A 13,363-nucleotide genomic window follows, 5' to 3' on the forward strand; every position below is an offset into this window, starting at 1 on the left:
TATTCCAGAAGTTTGGTCCTTAAGGGGTTAAGGAGGTGGAAGACCAAACACAGCAGGCGTCCCAGGGGGCTTGTTGTCACCTTTTGAGGACCCTTGGTGTTGTACGTTGCTGGGTGGAGGAAGAGACCTTCAATGCATGCCACAGTCCAGGTGTTAGTCCCCTTGAAACAACTTTTCCATCACTACTGTGGCCAGAAAGAGTCCCTGTGGGTTTTAAAATTCGCCTGCCTATTGAAGTCTATGGCGGTTCGCCCGTTCGCGAACATTTGCGGAAATTCGCGTTCGCCTTTCGCGAACGGAAAATGTTATGTTTGCGACATCTCTAATTATCATCCTTTAAATGTATTCTCCTCTGGGTGAACATAATTCCAGTATTTGTGTTCTGTTTTGTCCAAAAGATGTTAAAAATAAATACCACAAAACTTTCAAAATAAAATTAGCAAATTTTCAATGTCAGCATCGCTAATGTCACTTTTATAAAGCAATTGGCACTTCTAAGTAATTTACCAATGTAGCTTACTTGATAATACGATAATAATAGTAACTCACTAGGAGAGCACTAACTGCTGGTTCGATTAAATTTGATTTTTTTTTTGGTCCTTTTCACTATAGGATTAAAGCGAGCCTGTTTGAAAAACTCTCTGCTTATGATAATTACTTTTAATTGTTGAAAGCATTTTACCATCTATAGTATATTTGTTTGTAATGTATGTTAGATCTGTAATACATGCAATCCATATTTTAATAATCATTTATACAATTAAATTAGATCCTTTGAGTGCTAAAGCTTGCTGTTCAACAAATTTGGAAATGTCTTGTTTAATATCAAATAGAAATTCAAAGTTTTGTGCTTAAAACAGTATATCCAAATGTATTTTTATATTTTGCCATTGAGTTGTGTAAATGCAAACATGTTAATTATTAGCAGATGCAAGCGGTTTTGTTTCGTACACTGTGCAGTATTGTTATAATGTATCTATGTCAATCTACTTATTTTTATTTTATTTTTTACCTTTCTTCAACCTCCTTTCCAACGGGTGCCAATACACTTAGTGACAGCTAACATACCCTAGGAGCCAATCACTGTAATGACATGCCTTATTTGACAATCTGCTAAACTGTGCAAACTTGTTAGCATTCATGTAGGATTAGGGTCAGTACAATTGAGAAATTGTGTTACTCTATTACTGGTGCTGTCTATTTTCTAGAAATTTTAGGGATGTGAAAAGAGCACCTAATCTGTCAGCCAGAATTAGGTGCATACAAATCATCTGCTGGTCTTTTCATTGTTTTGTCACTAAATAATCTACTTCACACAATGCTTCTTACTGGCAGTATTTTATTGTAGTTCAATTTCTCTTTTTTTTTTCCCATCTTTCATAAACCTGTATTTTCCCACTCTGCAATATTTATTTTACTAACGAAACTAAAACAGTTAAAGTATAAATATGTAACTAAATTAAAAAATCACAAATACACAAAGAATCGAACTTGTACCTTAACAGACCTTAAAAGGTCATGGAGCAAGCAGTCTCTATGTGCAGCCTTCAGCTTCAAATGCTGTACATACAGAGAAATCAGCGATTTTGTGCCCGGCTAATTGCACACCATACACACTTGACTTGGGCAGCCCAAAACTCTGTTCCAGGCTGCCTAATGTCAAATCTGTGCATAAAAACAGTCTGCCATCAGCACGCACTGGCCACAGACGTAATAAGCATTGACAGCCCGCTTGCAATATAAAGACTTTTGATCTGCACACACCGTTATCGTGCATACTTTTGGTGCTGGAATCTCCAAGCCCTCTCTCCGTCCCTTACTTGGAATGCATCCTCCCTCATGCCCACGGTCCACCAATTACGTTTTAATTTCCTCCCACTGTCTCTTCCACTATCCCTTCCTTTCACCTTTGTCCCTGCTTCCCTTGGCTCTGAACAGAGCACACTTTTCTCAGAGCATGTAACATAAGATCTATCAGACTACCTTATAATGATACATATCTAGAGATGGAAATGAGAAATAGATATTTGTAGAAATAGAGATAAATATGTAGATAGAGATAGATCATTACAAATAAATATAGATAGAATTGGATAGATATAGAAGGATCAATATAGAAGAATAGATAAATATAGATAGAAATAGATATAGAAGGATGGATATAGAAATAGATAGAATGTGATAGCTAGACATAGAAGGCGGGATATAGAATTAGATTTAAAAAAAAAATAGATATAGATAGAATTAGCGAGATTGAGATAGTTAAGCCAAAATATATCAAAAAGAGGAAAAAAAGCACACTGCAGTCTGAGTGAATAGGACAAAATGCTTTGAGCTAAGATTTCCACAAGATGGCCAGCTGTTTGAGTGAAACCAGGCATACACATTGGGACTTTGAACTCTGGCTGTAAAAGATACGGTAGTCCTCCATCCGAAGTGGTGGGATTGAGCCCCCAGTGACAATGCTTTATTTGCACATTTCTCAGTGTATAATGCTATTTATTTTGTGACTGTTTTCAACTGTTGTATTCGTTTCTGATTACATTTATCTTCTTCACTATGATTACCTTTCTTATCTACTTTTATCTATGAGAATATCTCATTCCAGTGGATCTTTCCGTAAGTGAAATCCTCCTACCAGAGTTGTAACTGTGGAATTTATTGAAACTAGTGTTGTGGTACCCTCTACTGCATGTAGGATCTTCTATATGTACTTTTGTTGTATTTGTATTTTAAGGATTGGGGAGTCACCCTTTCATAGGGGCTGCCTTCATTGTGTTCTCACCTGACCTGTCAAAAGCCTCTTAGATTATTTTTTTTTAGATTTTTTTTTTTTGCAATAATTGAGATCTGACCGTGAAATAGCTCCACGAACAAGGTTCTTTACTAAACAGGGAATTCAAGGTGGATTCAGTATGAAATCAATTTGAAGGCCAGATTAGCTGAACTGAAAGCATATCTAACTTAGAGTTTTTATTCATGTTGCCTATTTTGACCTTAAATGTTAAATACACTGAGAATACTCCCTTTTGATAAATAACTATTTGTGTTTTCGAAGATCAAATGAAAGTCTCACAATATTAAAATATCTCTTAAACAATCCCTGTACACCTTAATCCAAGTAATACATTTCTACAATATTGATCACAGTGTGAGCCTAATATATATTTTAGGGTATCTTTTTGTATCTTTTTTTGTACTTAAAATGCCTTTGTAATTAAATCAAAATGTATTGGGGGAAAAAAAATCATTTATCTTCCTTCTCAATCATTTGCCGTATCTAGAGGAATGCACCAAAGAACACGTAAATCAGAACATAGGAAAGATATTTTTATTGTAATCAGCTGCTATGGCTTACAGTACATACACACACCAGAACATTGGCTGATGTTCATCATATTATTTTCAATATGAACATTAATTTCTGTGGGCGGAACAGATATTGTTCATAATATTGAAGTTTTAGACCTGTCAGAACCTATTATACCATTTCAGACTGTCGTAACCTAAAAAAAATGCCTTTTACTAATTTGTTACTTTTGTAATTTGCGAAATGGCTATTCCAAATGCAATTAATATACACTGTTATTCTACGAACATCATTCAGAACGATTTTGTATTCTCTGTACACTGTGCTAATTTAATAAATTATCCGTAATAATTATAAAGTATCCCATTTCTAACAGTCATGCTATTGTTACCATTTACGTTTATAGGAAAGTAATTTGGAATTGATGTATAAAAATCTCTTTGAGAAGGTCTGATAATTTCATAATGACTTGACTCTGTAAAGCAGTGCTCCTCAACCCTCTCTTCAAAGCGCACCTAACAGTGCAGGATTTAGGGATTAAAAAACAAAACAAAAACACCTTAGACCAGAGGTTCCCAACCCAGTCCTCAAGTACCCCCTAACAGTACAGGATTTAGGGATTACCCTAAAGTGTTTTTTGTTTTGTTTTTCCAAAAATACCTTAGACACAATTGAGTAATCCTTAAAGCCTGGACTGTTAGGGGGTACTTGAGGACTGGGTTGGGTACCACTGCCTTAGACTAAGGTTTTTTCTTTCTTTTTCTAAACACCTTAGACACACATGGGTAACCCCTAAATCCTGGGCTGTTAGGTGTGCCTTGAGGAGAGGGTTGAGGAGCACTGCTACAAAGGAAAGAATGTTAACTTGTTAACAACATGGCCAACGTATTGAACTGGTAATCTGTAGTGAAATAGAAAATATTTACATTAATATCATTGTAACATGCTGCCAGCATCTAGCTTCATATACAACTTAAAACATATACACTGGGAACTACCTGTTCCAAAACTGAAAAATTGCTTGATTGTAATCGAATTGGTATCCACTTGATTACAAATTCACAATATCAACCTGTGGTGAATACACACTTTATAAAATGTATATGAAAATGACATGTTAATTTCCATACAGTACTTCTTCAAAATGTCTAAACCTCTTGATTCCTGGGCTCAGGCTCTTTGATACTTGCTCTCCCTTACTCCTAAGTAATCATCCATAATTTGTGACTCTAGTTATTGATGTTATTTCTGCAGAATATGTAGTTATGGGTCATTTGAGTCATGTAAAGATTTTTTGAAAGTCATGGTTATTTGCTTTAAACATTAAGTTTTGTAAAACTACAACTCCCAAGAGGCTTTGTCAGCTGTCATTCTATTGAAGAACTAATTCTACAGTATTAGTTTGGCTTGCTGTTGCTCTATTCTTGGTGTTTTGTTTTAATTAACACTTAAACTTGATTTTATGCTTTATACATCTGGAATTAACAAACCTGAATAATTGAAATTTGTTTTGCTGGTTTTTACCCTAAAAAAAAGTGTTCCATGGATTTTTTTTTTAGGGCAAGTGATGTGTGGTATTTGGCGTTGTCCAGACACCAATTCACGCACTATACGCCCAATCCATATTAGCATCAGTTATTGTATTGACATATATATTACTCATTGTACAAATTTTATGCTACAGTCTATTGCCAGTTATATCTAGGTTACTTTGCCAGATGTTTACCCACCACACTGTGGTCATTTCTTCCCTGGGTGTTTGTAGGTATAGCTAATTTGGCATATGTGTGCAATAATCAGAGGCATCTACCATGGAGCTATTTTGATTTCCAGACACGTCAGCAGACTGAGTGGCACCTGGAGCAATGGAAGGGTAGGTGTAATAGTGGCGGTCAAGGAAATTTGTCAAAATATGTCCCCATTTTATAGAGAAGTTGCTTAATTACAATAAGAATGTAGCTTCTTCAAGATTTGATTATTGTCTCAAATCAAATCTTTACATGGCTCTTATTCTCATCATTCACTATATATATATATATATATATATATATATATATATATCATACATTTCTCTAGTGAATTGTGGTTCTTTATTCTAAGACAATAATGTTAACTCTATTTAGTGGGGTTTAATCACAGTGACCGTCATGGTACTAAGGTGTTATAATCATTAACATATACAAGGTCATAAACTTGCTTGTTCTATTAGTCTTGGGGCAGAGATCAGTGGAGGCCAAAGTAATGTCATTTTGTATGGGTAAGAAAAGCTAGGTGATGCCTTGGTAACCACCATAATTTAGATGTTTGTTCCTGCTGGATCTGCAGGTTTTCAGTATGGATCAGATTTTTAAATGAAGTGGACAAAGTGAATACTTACCGTGTTCAGTGTGTTATTTAACACGTTAACAATAAAGACAGAAACATAAAGAAAATCTTTGGGTAGTATTTATTTATATATATATATATATATATATATATATATATATATATATAATATAATGTGCTCATGCTGTGCAATGGACATATGAAAATCTCAGATTTTCCAAAAGCCTTTTTAATCTTGTATTTGTTGCACTAGCACTTTATATAATTTTACACTGTTTCAAAAGTGTTTCGGCACAATTAGTTCACTCATTCCATGTGGACAGCTGGCTCTCAGAACAGCTTTTTGTTGGTACTTTGATGGGACCTCTAGTTTTCTCTGAAGCAGGGGTTGGCAACCTTTGGCACGCCAGATGTTGTGGACTACACCTCCCCTGATACTTTTGCCAGCCTTATGGCTGTAAGACTTTAATGGTAGATGTAGTCCACAACATCTGGAGTGCCGAATGTTTCATACCCCTGCATGCTCTAAGTCAGTGGTTCCCAAACCAGTCCTCATGGCCCACCAACAGCCAGGATTTGTTGATTTCCCTTTTTTATTCCAACGGAGATACTGACAAAACCCAGACTGTTGGTGGGCCATGAGGACTGGTTTGGGAACCACTTCTCTAAGTTGTTACTATCCAAACTCCAAATGGTATGGGCGCTCACAAGTTCAAATTAACTTCAGAATTAATATGGGACAGCAATGCCTGCACTGAGGCAGTAAACTATCTGTGCGTATAGAGAGGTGGGTCCATAACACGTAAAGGGGAGCATATTCCTACAACATAGTGTAATAAGATTAGCTCACATTTTGAGTGATGTCAATATATGCAATATAGAGTTTAACATCATGACAGGCATGTTTCTTAAATCAAATCATGCTGATTAATAAAATATGCTTTAAACATGCAAAAACATTGGAATTGCAGTCTAGTATTTAAAATGAAAATGTACCCTTAGATACATTGGGCTTAAATACTTTCCTATCATTATTTTTCATATACAAGTTATATAACTAAGAAAATACATACATTTTTGCTCTTCATCTCTGTTCTAATAAGATACTTTGCCATCCAACTTACGGCAGACCACTGGATGGACAAGAATTAATTTGTATTTTTATAGGACTATTTATACCTGTGGTTCTGTTAAATGTTTCAGTTACGTGCTCTCTGAAGCTGTAAAAGATAGCTACTGTTTATACAATTCACAGTATTCAAATGAGTACAGATAGCGTTTACATTTTCAGATTTCTGTGTATCCTTTGGCAATAAATCAGTGTTTGCAGGAGCTTTTTGTGTGCATGGACGTACTAGAATCCGAATGAACCAAATAGAATCTGGGACAAGATTTTAGAATTTTGACAACATATTAATAACATGTAGCTGTAGGCTCTTTGAAAGTTTTTAAGTTGGAATCATGCTGACAAGTGCAGAGACCAAAGCTGCTCAAGTCTTTAGCCCAACATTGATTCATTCAGATTGAAACCCATGCAAGGATATTCAAAGGTGAGTAATAAAACAGTAAGCCGCTGCAAGAGAATCGCAATGGAACAGTATTTCTGCTTATCTGCATAATTTGCATTAAAGAGCAGAAGAAACATGACCTTTCCAGGCTATATCTTCAGGATTTTATTTCCATAATATCCTATCTGATATTTAGCTGTGTCATATATATATATATATATATATATATATATATACACACACACACACAGACATCTACTAAATGTGATAAAAGTAAAGTATAGCCATCTGCATCAAACATCGATGAAATCGTTATCCGTAGGAATCAAGGTATCTTTATGAGTTTATTGATTCATGGTTCATATTGCTAGGAGATAATTCCTAGAAATATGAATGCTGACTGTAAATGTGATTCTAAAAGTGAAGTCAATTACTGAGTAAATCTGTTTTTAATGATGTATAAATTATATATATTCCAAACCCCAGGGTTATCAAAGTAACACTTGATTATAAGGACACAGTATATGTTAATTAGGTTTTATTCTAATTATTAAGGCTTTTTTTTTCTCCGTGTGGAGATTGCTAGATTACGCACAATGATCAAATATATTTTTTTGTTTTTCTTTGTTTTTGCTTATATATGTATGTCATTAGGGCATCAGTTAACAAAGAGGTTTGATGGTTACATAAATTATGGTATCTCCTTTTTCTTTAAGAAGTATTTATTATTATTATTTTGTAAAGTTGTGCTGCAAAATATCTGATAACTATGTAAATTGTTTCTCTAGTCAAGACTAATTTCATAGTATAAGAAGCGAATCTTACTATGACACTTATTCATTGTGTTTGCTAATCCTCAAGTTTGGATGTAAATGCATCTATGGTTGGCCACATTTCTGCCTAATTGTGAGCTCTAGGTTGAGATTTTCTATGCAAAAACAGGTGCTATTAGGGGCAAAGAGATACATTTGGAGTAATCACTGTGGAAACCAATAGAATGCCTGTCTCTCAACATTTAGCACTTTGCATTTAAAATTGCACCTGTTTTGCCTTGATATATGTCCCTCTTAAAGGAGCACTATAGTGTCAGGAAAACAAACTTGTTTTCCTGACACTATAGGGATATTAGGTCGCCCCCCTCCCACTGAGCTGAAGGGGTTAAAACCCTTTCAGCCACTTACCTTAATCCAGCGCCGGGCTACCTTGGCGCTGGTGACCTCTCCTCCCCCTGCCGACGTCAGCTCCCAATGCTCGGCCACAGCCCCGCATGCATTCAAACCGCCCATAGGAAAGCATTACTCAATCGCGGAAATGGCCTCTAGTGGCTGTCAGGGAGACAGCCACTAGAGGCTGGATTAACCCTCAATGCAAACATAGCAGTTTTTCAGCTGCAAGGTTAAAATTAGGGGGACCTGGCACCCAGACCACTTCATTAAGCTGAAGTCGTCTGGGTGCCTATAGTGGTCCTTTAATTGTGATACTTTAGAATATATATATTTAGATAGCTATCTTTTCATACAAAAGAGACTTGACTCAGCATCTGTCACTTTTGTGGTTCTATGCATAATTTGTGAGGACCCCTGAAGGTAACCTTCACTGGGTGTGTGGCACTATTTAACTGAGGCCCACAGGTTCCTTTATAGACAATAGGGGTGCCCAAAAGGTAGATCCACAGATTTATTAAAACTACAGCTCCAATGATTCTTTGTCCTTCTAAATGCATTTGTAGAGGCATCCACAGCATCTTAGGAGTTGTAGTTCTACATCTGAGATCTACCTATTGAGCACCCCGATCAAGGGCAACACCCAGGAAGATAATTCCCATAGTCATTGCTACCAACAGCAGTGACACTGAGAAAACTTGATAGTGGAATCGCCTCAGGCTTGACTGCGCAGGGCCAGCCCAAGACATTATGCTACCTGGGTCCAAGGATGAAATGTGTGTGTTGGTTAAACAGTGTGTGCCAATGACTGTGTATCTGTCAGTGAGTGTATATCAGAGCATGTATCAATGAGGGCATGTGTCTGTCAGTCAGAAAAATGACCTTGACACGAATTGGGGGAGCAAATTTAGATTTTTGGGTTGCCCGAATTTAGTCGTGACTAGGGCAGCACAAATACAAAATACACCTGACTGCGTGCCGTGTGGAGCGTTGCCAGAGGTGTATATGTGAGTGCAAAGGTCTGTGCATGGAAAGTTGGGAACGTGATTGTAAAAGTATGTGTATTTGGCACATATCACTCACACACACAATTATACTCAGAAACACATATAATATCTTTAATAATACACACCAAGCACACTCACAGTTACACACTCACTGTTACACCCTCACAGGCTCACTGACAAAAACACCCTCAACACACACACACAATGACACCCTCCAACACACACACACACACACACACACACATATATAGACAATTACACCCTTACACACACACACAGACAATTACAACCTCAAACATACACACACACACACACAGACAATTACACCCTCAAACATAAACACACACAGACAATTACACACACACACACACTTACACATTTAGACATACACACCCTATGAATCAGTAAAATGAACATGAAATACCTAGGTGCTACTGCCCACTGAGCCCACCTTGCTCCTTGACATGACCTGTGCTCACTCCTGGCTGAAACTTCCAGCTTCCATCCAGCAGAAGGGGGAATCACAGTGAAAGATGAATTAAAATAAAAGCAGGGAAGCTCTTCCCCTCTCTCTGCCAGCAGCTCTGTTACTGCCTCCCTGCTCACCCCTCTCCCTGACAGACAGGCTTTCACACACAGGAAGCACAACTTTGAAAGCCCTGCGTGGGCTGCTCCGCTGTGCCTGATTGCCAGGTCATGCTTCCTGTGTTCAGGCTGTCTGCATTGACAGCTCAATGGGCTTGCTGCTCAGGAGTGGAAACACAGTAAAGTGCTGAGAGGGGACCTTAGATATAAGTAAATAGGCGGCCCAGCTGATTTCTTAAAGCTACAGGAGCTGCAAAGTGCCGCCTGGAGCCATTGCCCCACTGGGACCAATGCACGGGCCGGCCTTGTGACTGCGTGACAAAGTAATAACTACTTTTTCTTATATTTTATACTCTGTTGACATTCCAACACTGTCAATACAAGTATTTTATCAAGCATATACCTGTCATGAAATATTCATACATTTTATTGTGGTTACAGGGGTGCTTTAAATTAATCAGAAATGCATTGCGAAAGCTATTTAAACCTTGTGTTGATCATTTTTCAATATGCTCAGCTGTTTTATATTAAAAAAGTAAAACGTTTCCATCTAATCTTGGGTATTTTGGGCACAGAGCATCGTCAGAAAGAGTTCGTGGATTAATATTTCTCTGCAAATCACACCGCTTAATAGGCTGCTGTCAACACATGCTCTTTTCAGCCATGTTTTTATCAGCCATTTTCCCTGAGGGTTCAAAATTGTGATGTACCTGTAAGATGGCCACCTCAACACCGAAACACTGACATATTTTCATGATAATCACAGCTAAAAACGTACTGTAGCTTGCTTGTAATAAAAATATTAATCTATTAGGATTATTTTTTTAAATTTATGGAAAGAAATCTTCAGGTGACTGTTACTTTCCAAGAAAAAACTAAATATTAAGAAGTAACAAATGCAGTTCTTCATCTCCATCATATCCTTTGGTAAATCATACATTTAAACAGTGCTATTCAGCTAATTAACAAGGTGAGTGGCTGTGAACAGGTGTATATATAACCTCTGCGAGCTGAGATACTGTGGACTATATCTCCCATAATGCTCTGTCAGCTAAACAAAGAGAAGTAGAGGTTCTCTATGCTTGTTTTTGCAATAGTGGAACGCATTTCAATATCACATCCTTCAATAATGGAACATTTACATGTAGATTGTCAGCCAAACTAAAGCTTTTGTTTACCACAGTGTTATAATATCTTGTTCTTTCTCTTAATACTGTTAAAACTGCTCCTCCCCCCCCCCTAAATCGGGCAGATATATTTAATTATAACAGAATAAAACAGATAATAAATATTCATCAATATTTGTAAATCTAAATTAAATAATAAATATAATAACTTGCTAAATAAATAAGCGGAACTGTTGGTAACAATGAGCATAAATAACACAGGCTTCTATCAAATGGATTTTAGCCTCCCATAAAAAAAAATATATATTTAAATAAAACAATGATTAAATAAAAAAAATAAAAAAATACAAGGCTTTGACATTACTAAATATTGTATGCATAAATATTAATAACACCACTCTGTCATGAAAAGTGCTTTTGGGAAGGCATGTTTTTTAAAAAAAAAAAGCAAGAAACAAAAAGCTGTTTTGCATAATATATGATTTTGTATAAAGCTGAACAGTCTATTTATGGTAAGATGAAAATTACAGCTCCGAATCTTTGTCAAAAATAGATAAAAGGCCTGTTCTTCACATCGTTCATGTGCTAAATCACGTTTTCAAACAGTTGCATGGAGCACATTATATTTTCATCCTGTAATAGAAAAAAAAGGGGTGCAATAAGTCTTTCAGAATCCAGATTTGCGTAAAAAAATAATCAGTTGAGGACTGAAGAAAGGGATAATTCACAATATTGCCAGGAAGTATTCGTTTTTTTATAGAAGGAGGGGTGGTAGAGTCTAATACATTTAAAGAACTAAAGATATGAGACAAAACACTTGAAGCCTTTATTAGGAAAAAATATAACTAAAAGTGTGTGTTTTTGCATAGAGAATGGACAAACAATATTAATCTAAAAGTCAGTCCAAGTGTAGGTTATTATGTGAATTCTACATAGGCAATAACATTGTTAATGATTTGCCTGTTCTCAGAGCTCTCATATTCTGTTTTGTTCTGTTGTCGCTTCAATGTGTTTGCTTATAGTCTCTCAAGTTAAAAAGATAATGCAGGTGTGGACCCTTTGCTCTCTGTGCATAATGAGTTATCAACTACACCTCACTGATGAGGCTCAAAGAAAGCTAATAGAAAGCAAAATCATGATATCCACTAGTGAATATAACAGAAAGAAGAGTGAATAAGACAAAAATACTGTACTTAATGTCTGAAACTGGAAAACATAGGAGTTCACCAAATCCTATAAAACATTAATCCACATTTTATTGTGTATTTCCTCAAAAAAAGCTAAAACTGTCATGCAGAGTGAACCTGAACTGCTCTTGTGGGTGGGATAGGTCTGATATGCTAAAGGACGGGGTTAAAATTTCAATTCATGAGCTACTAGCCTGACCTAAAACTTACTTGCCACCTCAAAACTCACATGATTAGCAATTTGGCTCTATTACATTTCATGTTCACGGTTTGATCTGTCTGTGTGTCTTTGAATGCAGATGATCTACATAATATAATATAATAACATAATATAAAGTGTATTTATAAACTGAGGGTAATATTTGTCTATACTGTCTGTGAATGCAGGGGTATGTTTGTGTGTGATGTCTGTGTTTGAATGCAGGAGTATGTTTGTGTGGAGTGTGTTAATGCAGGAATGTATTTCTGTGGAGTATGTGTGTGTGAATACAGGGGTGTATTTGTAAATGAATGCTGGGTATATTTGTGTGGAGTATGTGTGTGTGAATGCAGGGGTATGTTTGTAAATGAATGCTGGGTATATTTGTGTGGAGTATGTGTGTGTGAATGCAGGGATATGTTTGTAAATGAATGCTGGGTATATTTGTGTGGAGTATGTGTGTGTGAATGCAGGGGTATGTTTGTGAGGTGCGTGAAAACAACATACATTTGTGCAGAATGTGTGAATGTAGAATTTTATAGCAACTTTCCCATGTCACCTTTCCTCATCATAGTCCCTTGCTTTCATGTCCCCTTTCTAAATGTCATTACCTCTTTTCATCCATCATACTTTCAATGTCATTTGTGTACCAATCCATTCTACCTATCTACATGATGCTTAATTTGTCCATCCAACCGCCCCTTTGCAGATAATCCTTCATCTTCTCATCCATTTCCCTTTTTTTATGCCCCCTCTCCGTCTTCTCTGGGATGATTTCTCTTCTTTCTGGTCTTTTTCAATACCTGCTCTTCCATACTTCACCCTTACAATCTGTACTTTAAAAGTCACCTCGTAGTTGCCCACAGGGGTGAAGTGACCTCATCCCTGGTGTCCTGTGGTGTGAGGGAGCCGTGAGGAGCTGTACTGGGTTTCTTCCGAGCACAGCTTCCTA

General features: G+C 36.6%; 1 protein-coding gene across 3 annotated transcripts in view; it reads right to left on the bottom strand.

Moving 5' to 3' along the window:
- Positions 1-11,472: 11,472 nt before the first annotated feature.
- KCNIP4 (potassium voltage-gated channel interacting protein 4) overlaps positions 11,473-13,363 on the bottom strand; it is a 612,263-nt gene continuing 610,372 nt past the window's right edge. For 2 of the 3 annotated variants that reach the window (XM_063459894.1, XM_063459892.1), the window contains exon 8: positions 11,473-11,658. In XM_063459894.1, the coding sequence (XP_063315964.1) occupies positions 11,611-11,658 (48 nt within the window). In that variant the 3' untranslated portion in view covers positions 11,473-11,610. The remainder of the gene's footprint in view (positions 11,659-13,363) is intronic. The other variant, XM_063459893.1, reaches the window with a different exon arrangement.

This window comes from Pelobates fuscus, chromosome 6 (genome assembly GCF_036172605.1).
Source record: "Pelobates fuscus isolate aPelFus1 chromosome 6, aPelFus1.pri, whole genome shotgun sequence".
Taxonomy (NCBI): Eukaryota; Metazoa; Chordata; class Amphibia; order Anura; family Pelobatidae; genus Pelobates; species Pelobates fuscus.